Genomic DNA, 23,789 nt, shown 5'->3' with positions numbered 1-23,789 from the left:
CCCACCTTTGATCTTATTTCCCCGAGGTTCTGGTGGCCCGGGTTACGTAAAAGTGTTGAGGATTACGTAGCAGCTTGAGACCTGTGCACGGTCAAAGGTTGCTCACACTCAACCTTCTGGTTAACTTCTTCCTTTGTCTATTCCATCTCATCCTTGGACGCACTTGTCTATGGACTTTGTTACTGATCTGCCGAGTTCCTCCGGGAAAACTGTGATTTTGGTGGTTGTGGACCGTTTTAGTAAAATGGCTCACTTTGTATCGTTAGCTAGTCTGCCCAATGCTAAGACTCTTGCTCAGGTTTTTGTTGATAACATCGTGAAATTACATGGCATTCCCTCAGATGTGGTTTCTGATAGGGGCACGCAGTTCGTTTCCAGGTTTTGGAGGGCGTTCTGCTCTCGTCTTGGTATTCAACTTTAGTTCTCTTAGGCTTTTCATCCGCAGTCGAATGGGCAGACAGAGCGTACTAACCAAAACCTGGAGACCTACTTGAGGTATTTTGTGGCTGAGAACCAGGAGGACTGGTCCTCATTCTTATCTCTAGCAGAGTTTGCCTTGAATAACCGTAGACAGGAGTCCACTGGTAAGTCGCCATTTTTTGACGCATCCGATTTTCATCCTCAGTTTGGTACCTTTTCTGGGACTGGTTCCTCTGGGATGCCAGAGGAGGAGAGATTTTCTTCTGCCTTGTTTTCTATTTGGCGGAGGATCCAAGTGAATTTGGAGAAGATGGGTGAGAGGTATAAGCGAATGGCTGACAGGAGACGTATGACTGGTCCGGACCTGTGTGTGGGTGATCTGGTGTTGTTATCTACTAAGAATATTAAACTGAGAGTACCATCTTGGAAATTGGGTCCAAGATTTATTGGACCTTACAAAATATCTGCGGTTGTCAATCCAGTGGTGTTTTGTCTGGATCTTCCGCAGACCTGGAGGATCCATGATGTGTTCCACAGGTCTTTACTGAAGAAATATGTGAAACCGGTGGAACCATCGCCATTGCCTCCTTCCCCTGTTCTGGTTGATGGCAATTTAGAGTTTGAGATCTCTAGGGTTCTCGACTCAAGTGTTCTTCGGGGTTCCCTTCAGTATCTGGTACACTGGAGGGGATACGGCCACGAGGAGAGGATGTGGGTTCCGGCTGGGGATGTTAGTGCCAGCCGACTGGTGAGGGCCTTTCACAGGGCCCACTCGGATAAAGTTGGGCCGGGGTGTCCGGAGGTCACCCGTAGAAGGGAGGGTACTGTCATGCCCTGCTCAGGTTATGTGGGAGGTCTTTCAGGTTAGCAGCACGTGTGTAGTTTTTTTGTTTGTTTGGGATTGGAGTTGAGCTGTATCCGCCTTCCTTCAGGTGTACTGGGTGGGGTCATTTGTGTGAGTTTAAATTACGCCCCTTCCCATCGTCCTGTGCGGGTTATAGCTTCTATCTTGCTCTGAGGAAAGGTGGATTTGCTGTTTCTGCTCAGCTACAAGATAAGTTGGTTTTTGTCTTCCTTTTTGTGTGTTCTGTCTAGGCTGTTAGAGAGACACCTGCCTCCTCCAGGTCCTGAGGAAGCAGGCTGCCTCTTTCCCCCTTTCCACCATCTTAGGGACTTTAGGGAATCTACAGCCTTAGGCACAGGGGCACGTGCCAGCTTCTGGCCTAGATGCTTGTTTTGTGGGATTCTGTGTGTTTTGTATTTTGTATCTTACCCAGCGTGACAACCAGCTGTAGTCTGTACATAGTACCAGTCATTGTGCCAATAGTACCAGCTGTAGTCTGTATGTTGTACCAGTTATAGTGACAATAGTACCAGCTGTAGTCTGTACATAGTAGCAGCCATAGTGCCAATAGTACCAGATGCATTATATACATAATAACGGTCATAGTGCCAATAGTACCAGCTGTAGTCTGTACATAGTATCAGTCATAGTGACAATAGTACCAGTTGTAGTCTGTACATAGTAACAGCCATAGTGCGAATAGTACCAGCTGCATTATATACATAATACCGGTCATATTGCCAATAGTACCAGCTGTAGTCTGTACATAGTACCAGTCATAGTGCCAATAGTACCAGCTGTAGTCTGTACAAAGTACCAGTCATAGTGACAATAGTAACAGCTGTAGTCTGTACATGGTAACAGCCATAGTGCCAATAGTACCAGCTGTAGTCTGTACATAGTACCAGTCATAGTGACAATAGTAACAGCTGTAGTCTGTACATAGTACCAGTCATAGTGCCAATAGTACTAGCTGTAGTTTGTACATAGTACCAGTCATAGTGCCAATAGTACCAGCTGTAGTCTGTACATAATAACAGCCATAGTGCTAACATTACCAGCTGTAGTCTGTACATAGTACCAATAGTACCAGCTGTAGTCTGTACATAGTACCAGTCATAGTGCCAATAGTACCAGCTGTAGTCTGTACATAGTACCAGTACCATAGTACCAGGTACTATTGGCACAATAGTACCAGCTGTAGTCTGTACATAGTACTAGTCATAGTGCCAATAGTACCAGCTGTAGTCTGTACATAGTACCAGTCATAGTGCCAATAGTACCAGCTGTAGTCTTTACATAGTAACAGCCATAGTGCCAATAGTACCAGCTGTAGTCTGTACAACATAGTACCAGTCATAGTGCCAATAGTAACAGCTGTAGTCTGTACATAGTACCAGTCATAGTGCCAATAGTACTAGCTGTAGTCTGTACATAGTACCAGTCATAGTGCCAATAGCACCAGCTGTAGTCTGTACTTAGTACCAGTCATAGTGCCAATAGTATCAGCTGTAGTCTGTACATAGTAACAGCCATAGTGCTAACATTACCAGCTGTAGTCTGTACATAGTACTAGTCATAGTGCCAATAGTACCAGCTGTAGTCTGTACATAGTACCAGTCATAGTGCCAATAGTACCAGCTGTAGTCTGTACATAGTATCAGTCATAGTGCCAATAGTACCAGCTGTAGTCTGTATGTAGTACCAGTCATAGTGCTAATATTAACAGCTGTATTATATACTGTAAATAGTACCTGCCATAGTGCCAATAGTACCAGCTGTATTTTATACTGTACATAGTACCAGCCATAGTGCCAACTGTAGTCTGTACATAGTACCAGCCAGGGTTGTATTGGCCAATGACCTTACAGAGAAGTTTCCCGGTGGGCCGAAGCCCAGAGGGCCAACTGGGCCCTCCTCATTGCCGGCCACTGGAAGTTTTTGGGGATGTATTTTGTGCTGCTGGCAGTATTTTGTGATGGACTGTGGCATTTGGCTCTTTTGGGGTGGTATAAATGTGCCACATTATGGTATTTGTGGCCTTGCCTTTCATGAGTTTGGACCCAACTACAAAATGGGGCCACTTTCAGTATTTTCTCCAGGGCCACCTTAAGTTCCCAGTGCGCTCCTGGTACCAGCCATAGTGCTAACATTACCAGTTGTAGTCTATACATAGTACCAGTCATAGTCTGTACATAGTACCAGTCATAGTGCCAATAGTACCAGCTGTAGTCTGTACATAGTACCAGTCATAGTGCTAATAGTACCAGCTGTATTATATACTGTACATAGTACTAGTCATAGTGCCAATAGTACCAGCTGTATTATATACTGTACATAGTAGCAGTCATAGTGCCGATAGTACCAGCTGTATTATATACTGTACATAGTACCAGAAAAAGTGCTAACAGTATTAGCTGTAGTGTGTTCATAGTACTAGCCATAGTGCCCATTATACCAGCTTCAGTAGATACATAGTACCAGACAGCGAGTGATGATAATGTCTGTATAGTGCTGCCAAATACGCCCTTTTCCCTGAACTTCCCGTGTGACTGTGAGGCCAGGCCAACGCACATGAACTGATATCAGCCAGTCAAGATCTGAAGATGGAGAGGCAGCGAAGAAGAAGACACTCGTCTGACTGCAGGAAATCTCCTAAAACTACATCCTGAAGCAGTTTGCAGATGTTTGAGCAGAAGTTTTTTTTCAGGGTTTAGGTTTCCTTTAATTTGGGGTTCTTCATCACCTGGTTAGTCAGTGAGCTTGTCTGGGTTCTGGACTGTACGGCTTTGAGAATAGGTTGTAATTCCTGGTCATCTAGTGTGCTTTATAATCTATATTAATCCAATAAATGGAACTTCTAACCTTTGAAGGCCTTGTGACCCTGGTGGCCTCATAATTCTTTATAAATATTGGCCTTTAACAGGTAGCGCTCATATGTTCAGGTCAAACATTGATGGACCATTCTAAGGACAGGCCATTGATGTTATTGCTCCAGAGAATCCCTTATAAGTTATCTTCTTACCTGATCGACAAATAGGATCTTTTCGCTTCTCAGCTGAAAGTGAAGAAAAAAAAAATCAATGAATGTAAGACTATAACTGTTATCTTAACCAGTTTATGTCACTACGATGAACTATTTCTCCCTGGTACCACAACTGTCTCTTTTAGGCTTGTGTTGGTTACCTCCAGACTGCCAGACTAATGTGCAGTTCCTGTCTTTTGTAAATCCTCTCCAGCCAGAGGCACTTAAGCCCCGAAGCTAGTTGAGTACCTTGACCCTTTCAGAGATCTTCGAAAAGAGGGACATTGTGGACATAGGAATGTCTCTGAACATCCCACTGATAGAAGAGGCCTTGTGGGGGTCTTGTAGCTGAAACCCTGTTCAGTTCCATGAGTACACAGGCTTCAACCTGGCCATACATGCCACATCACTTGTGTCACCACCTGTCCACCAGAAACTGGAGTCAAACTTATCTTGGCATCATTGAAGATCCAGGATTCTGGACTTCCAAAGCTCTGAACATATTTGGTCGATAAATGAAAGGAACATTTTCTGGCTATTACTCAAGGCTAGGTGGGACTCAAGGCTAGGTGGGACATCACCCTCAATAGATTGTGGGACATTTACCTTCTAGATAGGCACAGTTGAAGTAGCTGCACATCTGACCGGTACTTTTCAGCATATAGAATGAATTGTGTTCTGTCACAAATACAAACTTTTCTGTTGGAGGAATCAGAACTTCTTCATCTAATGGAAAAAATGACAATTTACCAAGTTTGGCACCAAAGCAAGTTGTTATCTGAAAGAGAGATTTACTGCCAAACATTTGTGCTTCCTCAGGATTCAAAGAAGATGAGGTGAAACTGTCAAATCTAGAAACTGGTTGTATGTGGATGAAGTGTTCACTTCCTCTATACGTTATGTAGCTTTCTTCACAGTTGGGTTTTAGCATTTGCAAAGCTCTTGTTAGGTAGAAGTGAAGGGCTTTGAAGTGGAACTTCTCCATGTAATCTTTCTGTGAGGCTCCTGCCACGGTGAGGTTTCCATTCATCTGCTGGCCTATAGGATTTCCCTCTGGATAGTTTTTGGTGAAAGTCAGTAGAGCTACTCCATACTCATCTTGAAACCCTTCCGGAAGTTCAAGATTATCTTTTATGTAGTACCACCACTCAGCTGCATTGACCCACGCTTCCTTAAACTGCTTATTTTCCTTCTCCTTATGAAGCACCTTAGGCATAATGTTCTTCTCCAGTTTATCATAGCAGCCAATGTACTGGTCATCAAATACATTGGGATTGGATGTCATTTTATGAATTTCACCATAAACCTGGGGAGAGAGAGAAAAAGCTTCAGTGGTGACATAGAGAACTTGAAGTGGTCGTCTGATGGGATAACAGTATTCATAGAAGGGTCAGAATGAGTAAAAAAAAAATAAAAAATAAACATTACTCATGAATTTTCTGCAGCTGCCATTTCAATTCCTGCCGGGTCCTCATTAGTCTCCACTTACTGGCCCTGGGTCGGCACAAAGGGAAAGGCATTAGATAGTGGCTAGCTAGGGACCAAGAATCAGCGACCAGAATGAACCTGGTAAGATTCAGAAGACCAGCGGTGTGGGATTGTGAGGGGAGTAATGATTCTTCTTTTTTAACCCATTGCCCTTAAAATAAAAACATTTTGCCAGACAACCCCTTTAACTTTGTAGGTGTGCCTCACTAGTCTTCAAGAAGCTATAGTGGACATAAGGATTTTTGTCTCCTGTTTGCAGATTTACACATGGCCTCCTTATTGCAGTAGATCTGAACAAATAAGCAGGAGAGACAGGAAGAAAAATAACCAATCTGCAAATGCTGTCACATCATATTCTGTCTGTACTTGAGGCCCTCTTCTCCATGTATTGGCATTGTTTGTTTTAGTATGACTAGGCCAATGATCCAGTTGGTCTTAATGGTTCACTGATCTGTTACAACTGGTCTTCCCTGTTTCCTGATCTGCTCCAGCTTTTTCTATAATCTGCTCCAGTTGGTCTCCCCTGTTCTCTGATCTGCTCTAGCTGGTATTATTTGTTCTCTGATCTGCTCCAGTTGGTCTTCTCTGTTCTCTGATCTGCTCCAGTTGGTCTTCTCTGTTATTTTATCTGCTCCAGTTGGTCTCCCCTGTACACTGACTTGCTCCAGTTAGTCTTCCCTGTTCCCTGATATGCTCTAGTTGGTCTTCCCTGTTCTCTGTTCTGCTCCAGTTGGTCTTCCGTGTACATATATCTGCTCCAGTTGGTCTTCCCTGTTCCCTGATCTACTCCAGTTGGTCTTCCCTATTCTGCTCCAGTTGGTCTTCCCTGTTCCCTGATCTGCTCTAGTTGGTCTTCCTTGTACATTTATCTGCTTAAGTTGGTCTTCCCTGTTCTGCTCCAGTTGGTCTTCCCTGTTTTGCTTTAGTGGGTCTTCCCTGTTCTCTGATCTGCTCCAGTTGGTCTTCCCTGTTCCCTGATCTGCTCCAGTTGGTCTTCCGTTCCCTGATCTGCTCCAGTTGGTCTTCCCTGTTCTGCTCCAGTTGGTCTTCCTTGTACACATACCTGCTTCAGTTTGTCTTCCCTATTCCTTGTTCTGCTCCAGTTGGTCTTCCTTGTACATATATCTTCTCCAGTTAGTCTTCCCCATTCCCTGATCTGCTTCAGTTGGTCTTCCCTTTACCCTGATCTGCTCCAGTTGGTCTTCCCTGTTCCCTGATCTGCTCCAGTTCGTCTTCCCTGTTCCCTGATCTGCTCCAGTTGGTCTTCCTTGTACATATATCTTCTCCAGTTAGTCTTCCCCATTCCCTGATCTGCTTCAGTTGGTCTTCCCTTTACCCTGATCTGCTTCAGTTGGTCTTCCCTTTACCCTGATCTGCTCCAGTTGGTCTTCCCTTTACCCTGATCTGCTCCAGTTGGTCTTCCCTGTTCCCTGATCTGCTCCAGTTAGTCTTCCCTGTTCCCTGATCTGCTCCAGTTGGTCTTCCTTGTACATATATCTTCTCCAGTTAGTCTTCCCCATTCCCTGATCTGCTTCAGTTGGTCTTCCCTTTACCCTGATCTGCTTCAGTTGGTCTTCCCTTTACCCTGATCTGCTTCAGTTGGTCTTCCCTGTTCCCTGATCTGCTTCAGTTGGTCTTCCCTTTTCCCTGATCTGCTTCAGTTGGTCTTCCCTGATCTGCTCCAGTTAGTATTCCCTGTACATATATCTGCTTCAGTTGGTCTTCCCTGTTCACTAATCTTCTCCTGAGGAATAACTGTTTCCAGGTTTTGAGGTTTCCATTTTCTGAATCCTTGCAGATGGTGTAAGATTAGTCCGGCTGTCTATCCCTGTACCGGACTGATCACAGGGGCTCTGGCTGGAGGATAGATCTGGTGCAGGGGCGGACACTTCTCACTCACTCTATCACAACTATTGGTTGTCTTACTTTGAGAAAGACTTTTAGACCAGAATTGTGGCACAATCTTAAGCTTGGCCCCTTTCCTGCAACGTTCAGCCCCTTTCTATTAAACCCCACCTCATTTTTATTAAGCCCCACCCCTTTTTGAACAAGTGTTGAATCCCTAGATGCACCAATTAGCTAAAAAAATTTAGAGAGATTTTTGGCTCAGACACATTGGTATATTAAACAATTGCAGCATGTCCTGTACCTGTAGACACTGAAAGGCGGCCAGAAGCCTGAAGATGGCACCAGTGAGACAAAGCATTTCTGCAAGACAAGAACAAATATATTAAATAAATCTGATATGTACCGTATACCAGTCATAATGAAGAGAGTGACAGGCTGTATTATATTCAGGAGCTGCAGTCTGCAAGCTTCACAGCTGAAATCTCCCAGCTCTAGATAGGTAGGTAGATGATAAAATGATGAATAGATCGATCGATAGATAATAGATAGAGGGTTACCAAATCATGAGCCAATCCTGATGCAAAATAGGGACCATGTGATAGAGGTCTTATGGCTGCTCCAAAGGCAGCATCCATTTTTTTGTTATTTTTCTGTTCTTCTGACAGGGACAATAGTGCCCCGGAACAGAGTGGGGGGGGGGGGGGGGCAACAGCAGTGGCAGTAGCAGCACAAGATGGTGGGTGGCAGTAGGAGAAGATGGCAGCAGAGGCAGCAGGTGGGTGACATCAGGATGTGGGCAGAAGTAATGGGCCATGATTTTTCACAATGTTCTGGTTTAATTAGTTTCACTTCAATTTGCTCAACAATCCTGATGACCTTTCCATTGAATCCAATGTTTGTCGGGGATCTCAACCACTGCACGAGTCTCCACCAGGTTGGGTTGTAAGGCTACTTTCACACTAGCGTTATTCTTTTCCGGTATTGAAATCCAGTAAAGGGTCTAAATACCGGAAAAAAAACGCTTCTGTTCTGTCCCAATGCATTCTGAATGGAAATCAATCCGTCCAGTATACATCAGGATGTCTTCAGTTCCGTCCCTTGTACGGTATTTGACCGGACAAAATACAGCAGCATGCAGCGGTATTTTTTCCGGCCAAAATCCAGGAACACTACCGCACTTGCCGGATCCGGCATTCATTTCCATTGAACACCTAGTTTTCCAGAAATTGCTGAATCGCAGGATCCAGTTTTTCCAGTACGCGCATGCGCATTATTTCTAGCTTTGAATAAATTAAATACCAGATCCGTTATTTCGGATGATACTGGAAAGACGAATCTGGTATTTCAATGAATAAGTCTAACGGATCTGTATTCGGATGCAGAAAAAAAAGATATCTGTTTGCACACGGATTTCCGGATCCGGCAGGCAGTTCCAGCAACAGAACTGCCTGCCAGGTTCTAACAACGCTAGTGTGAAAGTACCCCAACACAGAGACTGTACTGTACTCTACATAGCCCTTCCTATACTATAGGGTGCTATACTGTATACTGTGAGGTGCTGTATACTATAGGGTGCTATACTGTATACTGTGGGGTGCTGTATACTATAGGGTGCTATACTGTATACTGTGAGGTGCTGTATACTATAGGGTGCTATACTGTATACTGTGGGGTGCTGTATACTATAGGGTGCTATACTGTATACTGTGAGGTGCTGTATACTATAGGGTGCTATACTGTATAGTGTTGGGTGCTGTATACTATAGGGTGCTATACTGTATACTGTGAGGTGCTGTATACTATAGGGTGCTATACTGTATACTGTGGGGTGCTGTATACTATAGGGTGCTATACTGTATACTGTGAGGTGCTGTATACTATAGGGTGCTATACTGTATACTGTGGGGTGCTGTATACTATAGGGTGCTATACTGTATACTGTGAGGTGCTGTATACTATAGGGTGCTATACTGTATAGTGTTGGGTGCTGTATACTATAGGGTGCTATACTGTATAATGTGGGGTGCTGTATACTATAGGGTGCTATACTGTATACTGTGGGGTGCTGTATACTATAGGGTGCTATACTGTATAATGTGGGGTGCTGTATACTATAGGGTGCTATACTGTATACTGTGGGGTGCTGTATACTATAGGGTGCTATACTGTATACTGTGGGGTGCTGTATACTATAGGGTGCTATACTGTATAATGTGGGGTGCTGTATACTATAGGGTGCTGTATACTATAGGGTGATATACTATATAGTGTTGGGTGCTGTATACTATAGGGCTATACTGCATACTGTGAGGTGCTGTATACTATAGGGTGCTATACTGTATAGTGTTGGGTGCTGTACACTATAGGGTGCTATACTGCATACTGTGGGGTGCTGTATACTATAGGGTGCTATACTGTATAGTGTTGGGTGCTGTATACTATAGGGTGCTATACTGCATACTGTGAGGTGCTGTATACTATAGGGTGCTATACTGCATACTGTGGGGTGCTGTATACTATAGGGTGCTATACTGCATACTGTGTGGTTCTGTATACTATAGGGTGCTATACTGTATACTGTGGGGTGCTGTATACTATAGGGTGCTATACTGTATACTGTGTGGTGCTGTATACTATAGGGTGCTATACTGCATACTGTGGGGTGCTGTATACTATAGGGTGCTATACTGCATACTGTGGGGTGCTATATACTATAGGGTGCTATACTGTATACTGTGGGGTGCTATATACTATAGGGTGCTATACTGTATACTGTGCGGTGCTGTATACTATAGGGTGCTATACTGCATACTGTGGGGTGCTGTATACTATAGGGTGCAATACTGTATACTGCGGGGTGCTGTATACTATAGGGTGCTATACTGTATAGTGTTGGGTGCTGTATACTATAGGGTGCTATACTGTATACTGTGGGGTGCTGTATACTATAGGGTGCTATACTGTATACTGTGGGGTGCTGTATACTATAGGGTGCTATACTGTATAGTGTTGGGTGCTGTATACTATAGGGTGCTATACTGTGTACTGTGGGGTACTGTATGTGACGGTCTGGTCAAATCCCACCATCACGGGTCCCCCTATTCCTGCCCGGATCAGAAATAATCCTGTCAGGCGTACTCCCTCAGGCATGAAATGATCCCACACATCAGCTGAGGCCTATTGCTGGGTAAGGCTACTTTCACACTTGTGTTCAGAGCGGATCCGTCTGCATTATAACTTAGAAAACATTCTAAATGTGAAAGTTGTTCAGACGGATCCGTCCAGACTTTACATTGAAAGTCAATGGAGGACGGATCCGTTTGAAAATTGAGCCATATGGTGTCATCTTCAAACGGATCCATCCCCATTGACTTACATTGTAAGTCTGGACGGATCCGCTCGCCTCCGCACGGCCAGGCGGACACCCGAACGCTGCAAGCAACGTTCAGGTGTCCGCTCACTGAGCGGAGCGGAGGCTGAGCGCTGGCAGGCGGATGCATTCTGAGCGGATCCGCGTCCACTCAAAATGCATTGGGGCCGGACGGCTGCGTTCGGGGCCGCTCGTGAGAGCCTTCAAACGGAGCTCACGAGCGGACACCTGAACGCAGGTGTGAAAGTAGCCTAAACCATGAACTGAACTTTATTGACACACAAACATCAAGTTTATACAGTGCACATAACTCCTCCCCCAGTATCCTGGGAGATAATGGAGTGAAAACATAAGCCAACCCCCTCCCCATGTGTCACATCCGTAGTTGGCTGTGGTAAAACTGTGAGCAAGAGTCAGTGTTCATGATGGAGGGCATAATAACGGGCTTTCCTTCACACTGTATACTATAGGGTGCTATACTGTATACTGTGGGGTGCTGTATACTATAGGGTGCTATACTGTATACTGTGGGGTGCTGTATACTATAGGGTGCTATACTGCATACTGTGGGGTGCTGTATATTATAGGGTGCTATACTGCATACTGTGGGGTGCTGTATACTATAGGGTGCTATACTGCATACTGTGGGGTGCTGTATACTATAGGGTGCTATACTGTATACTGTGGGGTGCTGTATACTATAGGGTGCTATACTGTATACTGTGAGGTGCTGTATACTATAGGGAGCTATACTGTATATTGTGGGGTGCTGTATACTATAGGGTGCTATACTGTGTACTGTGGGGTGCTGTATACTATAGGGTGCTATACTGTATATTGTGGGGTGCTGTATACTATAGGGAGCTATACTGTATATTGTGGGGTGCTGTATACTATAGGGTGCAATACTGTATACTGTGGGGTGCTGTATACTATAGGGAGCTATACTGTATACTGTGGGGTGCTGTATACTATAGGGTGCTATACTGTATACTGTGGGGTGCTGTATACTATAGGGTGCTATACTGTATACTGTGGGGTGCTGTATACTATAGGGTGCTATACTGTATACTGGTGGGTGCTGTATACTATAGGGTGCTATACTGTATATTGTGGGGTGCTGTATACTATAGGGTGCAATACTGTATACTGTGGGGTGCTGTATACTATAGGGAGCTATACTGTATACTGTGGGGTGCTGTATACTATAGGGTGCTATACTGTATACTGTGGGGTGCTGTATACTATAGGGTGCTATACTGTATACTGTGGGGTGCTGTATACTATAGGGTGCAATACTGTATACTGTGGGGTGCTGTATACTATAGGGAGCTATACTGTATACTGTGGGGTGCTGTATACTATAGGGTGCTATACTATATACTGTGGGGTGCTGTATACTATAGGGTGCTATACTGTATACTGTGGGTGCTGTATACTATAGGGTGCTATACTGTATACTGTGGGGTGTTGTATACTAAAGGGTGATATATTGTATACTGTGAGGTGCTGTATTCTATAGGGTGCTATACTGCATACTGTGGGGTGCCGTATACTATAGGGTGATATACTGTATACTGTGGGGTGCTGTATACTATGGGGTTCTATACTGTATACTCTGGGGTTCTGTATACTATAGGGTGCTATACTGTGTACTGTGGGGTGCTGTATACTATAGGGTGCTATACTGCATACTGTGAGGTGCTGTATACTATAGGGAGCTATACTGTATATTGTGGGGTGCTGTATACTATAGGGAGTTATACTGTATATTGTGGGGTGCTGTATACTATAGGGTGCTATACTGCATACTGTGGGGTGCTGTATACTATAGGGAGCTATACTGTATATTGTGGGGTGCTGTATACTAAAGGGTGATATATTGTATACTGTGAGGTGCTGTATTCTATAGGGTGCTATACTGCATACTGTGGGGTGCTGTATACTATAGGGTGATATACTGTATACTGTGGGGTGCTGTATACTATGGGGTTCTATACTGTATACTCTGGGGTTCTGTATACTATAGGGTGCTATACTGCATACTGTGGGGTGCTGTATACTATAGGGTGCTATACTGCATACTGTGAGGTGCTGTATACTATAGGGAGCTATACTGTATATTGTGGGGTGCTGTATACTATAGGGAGCTATACTGTATATTGTGGGGTGCTGTATACTATAGGGTGCTATACTGCATACTGTGGGGTGCTGTATACTATAGGGAGCTATACTGTATATTGTGGGGTGCTGTATACTATAGGGAGCTATACTGTATATTGTGGGGTGCTGTATACTATAGGGTGCTATACTGTATATTGTGGGGTGCTGTATACTATAGGGTCCTATACTGTATACTGTGGGGTGCTGTATACTATAGGGTGCTATACTGTATACTGTGGGGTGCTGTATACTATAGGGTGCTATACTGTATACTGTGGGGTGCTGTATACTATAGGGTGCTATACTGTATATTGTGGGGTGCTGTATACTATAGGGTGCTATACTGTATACTGTGGGGTGCTATATACTATAGGGTGCTATACTGTATACTGTGCGGTGCTGTATACTATAGGGTGCTATACTGCATACTGTGGGGTGCTGTATACTATAGGGTGCAATACTGTATACTGCGGGGTGCTGTATACTATAGGGTGCTATACTGTATAGTGTTGGGTGCTGTATACTATAGGGTGCTATACTGTATACTGTGGGGTGCTGTATACTATAGGGTGCTATACTGTATACTGTGGGGTGCTGTATACTATAGGGTGCTATACTGTATAGTGTTGGGTGCTGTATACTATAGGGTGCTATACTGTGTACTGTGGGGTACTGTATGTGACGGTCTGGTCAAATCCCACCATCACGGGTCCCCCTATTCCTGCCCGGATCAGAAATAATCCTGTCAGGCGTACTCCCTCAGGCATGAAATGATCCCACACATCAGCTGAGGCCTATTGCTGGGTAAGGCTACTTTCACACTTGTGTTCAGAGCGGATCCGTCTGCATTATAACTTAGAAAACATTCTAAATGTGAAAGTTGTTCAGACGGATCCGTCCAGACTTTACATTGAAAGTCAATGGAGGACGGATCCGTTTGAAAATTGAGCCATATGGTGTCATCTTCAAACGGATCCATCCCCATTGACTTACATTGTAAGTCTGGACGGATCCGCTCGCCTCCGCACGGCCAGGCGGACACCCGAACGCTGCAAGCAACGTTCAGGTGTCCGCTCACTGAGCGGAGCGGAGGCTGAGCGCTGGCAGGCGGATGCATTCTGAGCGGATCCGCGTCCACTCAAAATGCATTGGGGCCGGACGGCTGCGTTCGGGGCCGCTCGTGAGAGCCTTCAAACGGAGCTCACGAGCGGACACCTGAACGCAGGTGTGAAAGTAGCCTAAACCATGAACTGAACTTTATTGACACACAAACATCAAGTTTATACAGTGCACATAACTCCTCCCCCAGTATCCTGGGAGATAATGGAGTGAAAACATAAGCCAACCCCCTCCCCATGTGTCACATCCGTAGTTGGCTGTGGTAAAACTGTGAGCAAGAGTCAGTGTTCATGATGGAGGGCATAATAACGGGCTTTCCTTCACACTGTATACTATAGGGTGCTATACTGTATACTGTGGGGTGCTGTATACTATAGGGTGCTATACTGTATACTGTGAGGTGCTGTATACTATAGGGAGCTATACTGTATATTGTGGGGTGCTGTATACTATAGGGTGCTATACTGTGTACTGTGGGGTGCTGTATACTATAGGGTGCTATACTGTATATTGTGGGGTGCTGTATACTATAGGGAGCTATACTGTATATTGTGGGGTGCTGTATACTATAGGGTGCAATACTGTATACTGTGGGGTGCTGTATACTATAGGGAGCTATACTGTATACTGTGGGGTGCTGTATACTATAGGGTGCTATACTGTATACTGTGGGGTGCTGTATACTATAGGGTGCTATACTGTATACTGTGGGGTGCTGTATACTATAGGGTGCTATACTGTATACTGGTGGGTGCTGTATACTATAGGGTGCTATACTGTATATTGTGGGGTGCTGTATACTATAGGGTGCAATACTGTATACTGTGGGGTGCTGTATACTATAGGGAGCTATACTGTATACTGTGGGGTGCTGTATACTATAGGGTGCTATACTGTATACTGTGGGGTGCTGTATACTATAGGGTGCTATACTGTATACTGTGGGGTGCTGTATACTATAGGGTGCAATACTGTATACTGTGGGGTGCTGTATACTATAGGGAGCTATACTGTATACTGTGGGGTGCTGTATACTATAGGGTGCTATACTATATACTGTGGGGTGCTGTATACTATAGGGTGCTATACTGTATACTGTGGGTGCTGTATACTATAGGGTGCTATACTGTATACTGTGGGGTGTTGTATACTAAAGGGTGATATATTGTATACTGTGAGGTGCTGTATTCTATAGGGTGCTATACTGCATACTGTGGGGTGCTGTATACTATAGGGTGATATACTGTATACTGTGGGGTGCTGTATACTATGGGGTTCTATACTGTATACTCTGGGGTTCTGTATACTATAGGGTGCTATACTGTGTACTGTGGGGTGCTGTATACTATAGGGTGCTATACTGCATACTGTGAGGTGCTGTATACTATAGGGAGCTATACTGTATATTGTGGGGTGCTGTATACTATAGGGAGTTATACTGTATATTGTGGGGTGCTGTATACTATAGGGTGCTATACTGCATACTGTGGGGTGCTGTATACTATAGGGAGCTATACTGTATATTGTGGGGTGCTGTATACTAAAGGGTGATATATTGTATACTGTGAGGTGCTGTATTCTATAGGGTGCTATACTGCATACTGTGGGGTGCTGTATACTATAGGGTGATATACTGTATACTGTGGGGTGCTGTATACTATGGGGTTCTATACTGTATACTCTGGGGTTCTGTATACTATAGGGTGCTATACTGCATACTGTGGGGTGCTGTATACTATAGGGTGCTATACTGCATACTGTGAGGTGCTGTATACTATAGGGAGCTATACTGTATATTGTGGGGTGCTGTATACTATAGGGAGCTATACTGTATATTGTGGGGTGCTGTATACTATAGGGTGCTATACTGCATACTGTGGGGTGCTGTATACTATAGGGAGCTATACTGTATATTGTGGGGTGCTGTATACTATAGGGAGCTATACTGTATATTGTGGGGTGCTGTATACTATAGGGTGCTATACTGTATATTGTGGGGTGCTGTATACTATAGGGTCCTATACTGTATACTGTGGGGTGCTGTATACTATAGGGTGCTATACTGTATACTGTGGGGTGCTGTATACTATAGGGTGCTATACTGTATACTGTGGGGTGCTGTATACTATAGGGTGCTATACTGTATATTGTGGGGTGCTGTATACTATAGGGTGCTATACTATAGGGTGCTATACTGTATACTGTGGGGTGCTGTATACTATAGGGAGCTATACTGTATACTGTGGGGTGCTGTATACTATAGGGTGCTATACTGTATATTGTGGGGTGCTGTATACTATAGGGTGCTATACTGTATACTGTGGGGTGCTGTATACTATAGGGTGCTATACTGTATACTGTGGGGTGCTGTATACTATAGGGTGCTATACTGTATATTGTGGGGTGCTGTATACTATAGGGTGCTATACTGTATACTGTGGGGTGCTGTATACTATAGGGTGCTGTATACTATAGGGTGCTATACTGTATACTGTGGGGTCCTGTATACTATAGGGTGCTGTATACTATAGGGTGCTATACTGTATACTGTGGGGTGCTGTATAATATAGGGTGCTATACTGTATACTGTGGGGTGCTGTATACTATAGGGTGCTATACTGTATAGTGTGGGGTGCTGTATACTATAGGGTGCTATACTGTATATTGTGGGGTGCTGTATACTATAGGGTGCTATACTATAGGGTGCTATACTGTATACTGTGGGGTGCTGTATACTATAGGGTGCTATACTGTATAGTGTGGGGTCCTGTATACTATAGGCTGCTATACTGTATACTATGGGGTCCTGTATACTATAGGGTGCTGTATACTATAGGGTGCTATACTGTATACTGTGGGGTGCTGTATAATATAGGGTGCTATCCTGCATACTGTGGGGTGTTGTATAATATAGAGTGCTATGCTGTATACTGTGGGGTGCTGTATACTATAGGGTTCTATACTGTATGGTGTGGGGTGCTGTATACTATAGGGTGCTATGCTGTATACTGTGGGGTGCTGTATAATATAGGGTTCTATACTGTATAGCGTGGGGTGCTGTATACTATAGGGTGCTATACTATATACTGTGGGGTGCTGTATACTATAGGGTGCTATACTGTATACTGTGGGTGCTGTATACTATAGGGTGCTATACTGTATACTGTGGGGTGCTGTATACTATAGGGTGCTATGCTGTATACTGTGAGGTGCTGTATTCTATAGAGTGCTATACTGCATACTGTGGGGTGCTGTATACTATAGGGTGATATACTGTATACTGTGGGGTGCTGTATACTATGGGGTTCTATACTGTATACTCTGGGGTTCTGTATACTATAGGGTGCTATACTGCATACTGTGGGGAACTGTATACTATAGGGTGCTATGCTGCATATTGTGGGGTGCTGTACACTATAGCGTTCTATACTGCATACTGTGGGGTGCTGTATACTATAGGTTGATATACTGTATACTATGGGGTGCTATACTGCATACTGTGGGGTGCTGTATATTATAGGGTGCTATACTGTATACTGTGTGGTGCTGTATACTATGGGGTGCTATACTGCATACTGTGGGGTGCTGTATACTATAGGGTGCTATACTGTGAGGTGCTGTATACTATAGGGTGCTATACTGTATACTGTGCAGGGCTCCAGATGGCAACCAAAATGGTCGCCAATGCGACTTAGAATTGAAAAATGGCGACAAGACTTTGTAGTCTTGTCGCCATTTGCGCCTAGACCCTCAGCCGCACTGCCGCTTTCACACACGAGTTACTGACATGGGACGCGCTGTGGGTGCCGGCCATATCCCATACCCGGCACCCGGCCTCTATGACTGCGCGCTGCGATCCGCCGCTATTTACCCGTCAGGTGCGGCACCTGATTGGTTATTTGCTGCGGATCGCAGCGCGCAGTCATAGAGGCTGGCTATGGGATATGGCCGGAACCCGCAGCCTGCGTTTGTATTCAGGCATAAACTATATTCATTGGTGGCGTAGTGCGCCCCCCCCCCAGTATTATAATCATTGGTGGCAATGTCTACAGGGTCCCCTCCTCCCCTTCTCATTAGTGGTGCAGTGGCAGCTTCCGATCGGAGCCCCAGGATTACACTGCTGGGGTTCCGATCGGTTACCATGGCAGCCAGGACGCTGCTGAAGCCCTGGCTGCCATGGTCAGCTCCCTGCTGCTGTGTGCACTATGCCCAGGGCAGCAGGGAGAGTGTGAGGTCCTATTCACCCTAATAGAGCTGAGGGTGAATAGGACAAGGGATTAAAAGATCCCAGGTTCCAGCCCCTAAGGGGGGAAATGGTTATTAAATAAAAAGTAAAAAACAAAATATATATATATATATATATATATTAATTATAAATCACCCCCTTTCCCAATTTTACATATAAAATATATAAACAATAAATACATTAAAATATTAAAAAATATCTCCTATGTGGGGAACGCCGTAACAAAAAAAACAAAAAAAACAAAAAAAACGTGCAATTTGCCATTTTTTTGTCACCTTGTCCCGACAAAAATTAGGATCAGACTGTTCTATTATGGTCTAGACGTTCCATAAAATGTGGAATGCACACGGCTTTTTGGGCGTTTTATTTTCGCAATACTTTTTTATGGTATCGAAATCGAGTCAAAATTTTGGTATCGTGACAACCCTAGGTAAGACATGTGTTGTTGTTTTTTTTATTATACCGTAATTATATGTATTTTAAATTTGGCGACGACATTTTTCAGGTTAGGAGTAGGGTTGAGCGAACCCGAACTGTAAAGTTCGGGTTCGTACCGAACTTTAGGATTTTTGGACCCTGGACCCGAACCTTGTTGAGAACTATACTGTAGTTAAAATGGCGGTCAGGCACCCAGCCAACGCCTAGAACAAGAATCTGGCTCTTTGCTTTATCATGTATCACAAGACTGTTTCCGTTCAGCTCAAGCAAGCAGCTGCAAAGAGACAGAAAGTAGCAGCTTCCCCTATCTGGAAGGGGGAGGGGGGAACTTCCTCTTGTCACATAGATGTAGTATCACAGTTCAGACTATAACCCGTCTGTAGGTGTTGATAGTCCTCAAACTCACAGGCTGCCACCCTTAAAACGTAGCATTTAATATTATCTAAAATATAAAATATACAAAGGAGCCCTCCAACATAGAACAAAATAATGAACAAACACAAAAAATGTAGCAATAGCGCTGGGTTATTGTGTAAGAGCTAGGTTACCTGTAGGGCAGTCTGTCCATGTGTATGCGGCGCCCGATAGCCTCCCGGCGTCTGCAGTGGTACAGAGCGTCGGTAGGCTGCGTCCGGCGCTTTGAAATAGCCGCCGGCAGATGACATCACTAGGTCACATGATCGGAACCCGATCATGTGACCAGTCACATGATTGCAGCTCTTTAAAAGGTCCTTAACCAATGTATTTAGTGTGGTAGATGATGATGATGATGAGGTATAGTCTTGTCGCAGTCTTACCCTTAGGGCTTCGATGCGCTAGATGTATCTAGTGCTTCTAAATGGACACTTATGGGGGATCTGTGGATGACACTGATGGGGGATCTGTGGATGACACTGATGGGGATCTGTGGATGACACTTATGGGGGATCTGTGGATGACACTGATGGGGATCTGTGGATGACACTGATGGGGGATCTGTGGATGACACTGATGGGGATCTGTGGATGACACTTATGGGGGATCTGTGGATGACACTTATGGGGGATCTGTGGATGACACTTATGGGGGATCTGTGGATGACATTTATGGGGGATCTGTGGATGACATTTATGGGGGATCTGTGGATGACACTGATGGGGGATCTGTGGATGACACTGATGGGGGATCTGTGGATGACACTGATGGGGGATCTGTGGATGACACTGATGGGGGATCTGTGGATGACACTGATGGGGGATCTGTGGATGACACTGATGGGGGATCTGTGGATGACACTGATGGGGGATCTGTGGATGACACTGATGGGGGATCTGTGGATGACACTGATGGGGGATCTGTGGATGACACTGATGGGGGATCTGTGGATGACACTGATGGGGGATCTGTGGATGACACTCATGGGGGATCTGTGGATGACACTGATGGGGGATCTGTGGATGACACTGATGGGGGATCTGTGGATGACACTGATGGGGGATCTGTGGATGACACTGATGGGGGATCTGTGGATGACACTGATGGGGGATCTGTGGATGACACTGATGGGGGATCTGTGGATGACACTGATGGGGGATCTGTGGATGACACTGATGGGGGATCTGTGGATGACACTGATGGGGGATCTGTGGCTGACACTGATGGGGGTCAATTTCCTTAATATGTGTATCTTCTAGATTTTCTGCATCCTTTCTCCACTTGACAAATGAGTTATCGAGGGGGGAATCCTGTAGCGTCATCAGCGATGCATAGAGAGCCGACACCGGTTTGACCAAAGGAACCCTCCTGACCACCGCTTCCACCGGGCCACACTCCAGCTTTAGAGGTTCTCTACCAAACTGCGCATGACAGGCATGCCTAAGCTGAAAGTATCTGAACAGACTATGTTGGGGCAGGTTAAATTCTTGCTTCAGACTGCTAAAAGACCTGAAAAAACCCCTATCATATAGTTGGGTAAGATAGCGCACCCCTTTTTGGTGCCAAAATTTAAATTCTATTAATGAGAACAATTCTGGTAAGCCTCTATTTTTCCACAAAGGCAAATATGGTGACCAAGTAGCAATATTCTCTAGACTCCATTTAACCCAAATCTTCACTGACGCAGCCATAGATTGGGTATAGTGTTCTGCAGTGCCAGCCCCTCTCCTGAATGCCAAATTCGTAAGTGCTTCATAAGACCCCATCAATGCTGCCTCCAGCACTACCGCCGGATTCCCCGAGTCAGCCGCACCCACCACGCCACGTAACTCAGCTGCACAGCTACATAGTACATGTACAGTACAGACCAAAAGTTTGGACACACCTTCTCATTCAAAGAGTTTTCTTTATTTTCATGACTATGAAGGCATCAAAACTATGAATTAACACATGTGGAATTATATACATAACAAACAAGTGTGAAACAACTGAAAATATGTCATATTCTAGGTTCTTCAAAGTAGCCACCTTTTGCTTTGATTACTGCTTTGCACACTCTTGGCATTCTCTTGATGAGCTTCAAGAGGTAGTCACCTTGGCAAAGCAGTAATCAAAGCAAAAGGTGGCTACTTTGAAGAACCTAGAATATGACATATTTTCAGTTGTTTCACCCTTGTTTGTTATGTATATAATTCCACATGTGTTAATTCATAGTTTTGATGCCTTCATAGTCATGAAAATAAAGAAAACTCTTTGAATGAGAAGGTGTGTCCAAACTTTTGGTCTGTACTGTACATATTGGGTAAAGCAAGGCCTCCCTGTAGGTAGGTTGCCTGAAGGGTGCGTCTCGCTATTCTGGGAGAGGATTTGTTCCATAGAAAGGGAGTGATAATTTTATCCACTGTAGTGAAATGTTTCCTGGGGAGAAGTATCGGGGCAGCCCAATATAGGTATAGCAACTTTGGGAGAAGAATCATTTTTATAATGTTGATACGCCCAATGAGGTGCAGAGGTAGGTTCTCCCAAGCTTCTAATTTTTTAGTAATATAATGTACTGTAGAAACAACATTTAGGTCATAAAAATTCGCCACCTCTTTGTGAATAACAATCCCCAAATATGTAAATTTCTCTACAATCTGAAGCCTAGTATTCAATGAGATGTGAGTAGGATTAAATCCATCAATTGGGCAGAGACTTGACTTGGCCCAGTTCACGCGTAGACCCGAGAAGCTACCCAAATGGTCCACAACCTTTAAAAGGGTATCTAAGGACTTCCCTGGATCAGCTAGGTATACCAACATGTCATCAGCATATAACGAAAGTTTTTCTTTTATTCCTGCTATTTCCCAGCCTTCTATATTTGAGTCAGAGGAAATGAGTATCGACAGAGGCTCCATTATTAATGCGAATAACAAGGGAGAGAGGGCAGCCTTGTCTTGTGCCTACCTAAGGAGAAGGGATCTGATGCATACCTATTCACTCTGACTCTTGCTGAAGAGGATCTATAAAGCATCTGTAGCCAGCGCAGAAATTTCGCAGGGAACACCATACGATCTAGCACTGCCCACTCTACTGAATCGAAAGCTTTTTCATTATCCAAGGAGGCAACCTGAAGATTAGTGAACAAACGTCTGAGATTAATAATCGGTAGTCTTCCCAGGCATGAAACCCAACTGGTCTACCCTTACTAAGGAAAGAATTACCTCCCTCAATCTCAATGCCAGTATCTTCACAAAGATTTTGACGTCAAGATTCAGAAGTGAGATAGGCCGATAAGAGCTACACTGGTCAGACGGCTTCCCTTGCTTATGTATTACTACTATTGTTGCCTCCGAAGAGGAAGGAGGCAGTGAATCTTGTTCCAGCACATATCTCAGTAGCTTCCCCATTCTAGTAACAAGGTCTTTTGAAAACTGCTTATACCATTCAGCTGGGAATCCATCAGGACCCGGGGTCTTTTTAGTTGCTAAAGAGTTGATGGCAATTTCAATCTCTGAATCTGATATGTCCGCCGCTAGGGCCTCTCTGTCCTCCCTATCAAGTGAGGGGATGTTAATACCTGCCAGAAATTTGGCAATCTCTCCCGGGGGGTTCGTGGTTTTGGGGGCATACAGGTTTAGTATAATAGGAGGCAAACTGACGGCAAACATTTTTAGGCTCCCTCAACAACACTCCCTGGTCTTTCAGGACTCCCGCCACTATCGTTTGCTGGGTCTCAGATCGAGCCAGATATGCCAAAGCTCTACCACACTTATCGCCATCTGAAAAAATGGTTTGTCTCTGATTCAAGAGTTTCTTTTGAGTGTACTCAGTTAAATGCATATTAAACCTACGTTGTTAATCTAGCCACATATTCTGGTTCTCACTGCAAGGATCTAGTATGTACATCCTCTCGCCGCTATCTACCAGTTCCCTCTCCAATTTTGTTCGCTTGATATTCAATTCTTTTCTATGAGTTGCTATTGCAGAAATCACTGATTTAAAAGCGTCCCATTCCACTAGGGGATTTATAGACCCTTCATTCTCCATCCAGTAGTTTCACATAACATCTAGACACTCACTCACCACCGGTAAGACTTCTAGACACATGGGATTCAACCACCATTGTTTATCGGCTGAAGCCAACGGTTGGGACAAAATCAGAAGGAGGGGGGCATGAACCGAAACGCCTCTCGGCAGATAATCACTAGATCTGATATAGGGAGACAGATCTTTACTGACAAAGGCCAAGTCTATACGGGATAATGAGCCAGTGGAAGCCGAGTAGCACGAGAATTGTGTATCTGTGGGATGTAAATAACGCCGCGTCTCTATCAGACTATAAGTATCAGCCCAACATGAAAGCGCATTGTTGTGAGAGGCCTGGGGATTCAATCTGTCTCGTATTGGATCTAAAGTGGCATTGCACTCACCC

At 44.5% G+C, this 23,789-nt stretch overlaps 1 protein-coding gene across 1 annotated transcript in view; it reads right to left on the bottom strand.

The window, feature by feature from the left end:
* LOC120996610 (ecto-ADP-ribosyltransferase 5-like) overlaps positions 1–23,789 on the bottom strand; it is an 84,068-nt gene that overhangs the window by 18,341 nt on the left and 41,938 nt on the right. The window contains exons 2-4 of the mRNA XM_040426649.1: positions 7,927–7,985; positions 4,896–5,595; positions 4,290–4,322 (exon numbers count right to left, since the gene is read on the bottom strand). Of these exons, the coding sequence (XP_040282583.1) occupies positions 4,290–4,322; positions 4,896–5,595; positions 7,927–7,985 (792 nt within the window). The remainder of the gene's footprint in view (positions 1–4,289; positions 4,323–4,895; positions 5,596–7,926; positions 7,986–23,789) is intronic.

This window comes from Bufo bufo, chromosome 3, assembly GCF_905171765.1.
Source record: "Bufo bufo chromosome 3, aBufBuf1.1, whole genome shotgun sequence".
Classification (NCBI taxonomy): Eukaryota; Metazoa; Chordata; class Amphibia; order Anura; family Bufonidae; genus Bufo; species Bufo bufo.
This window is presented reverse-complemented; position numbering and strand designations above follow the sequence as displayed.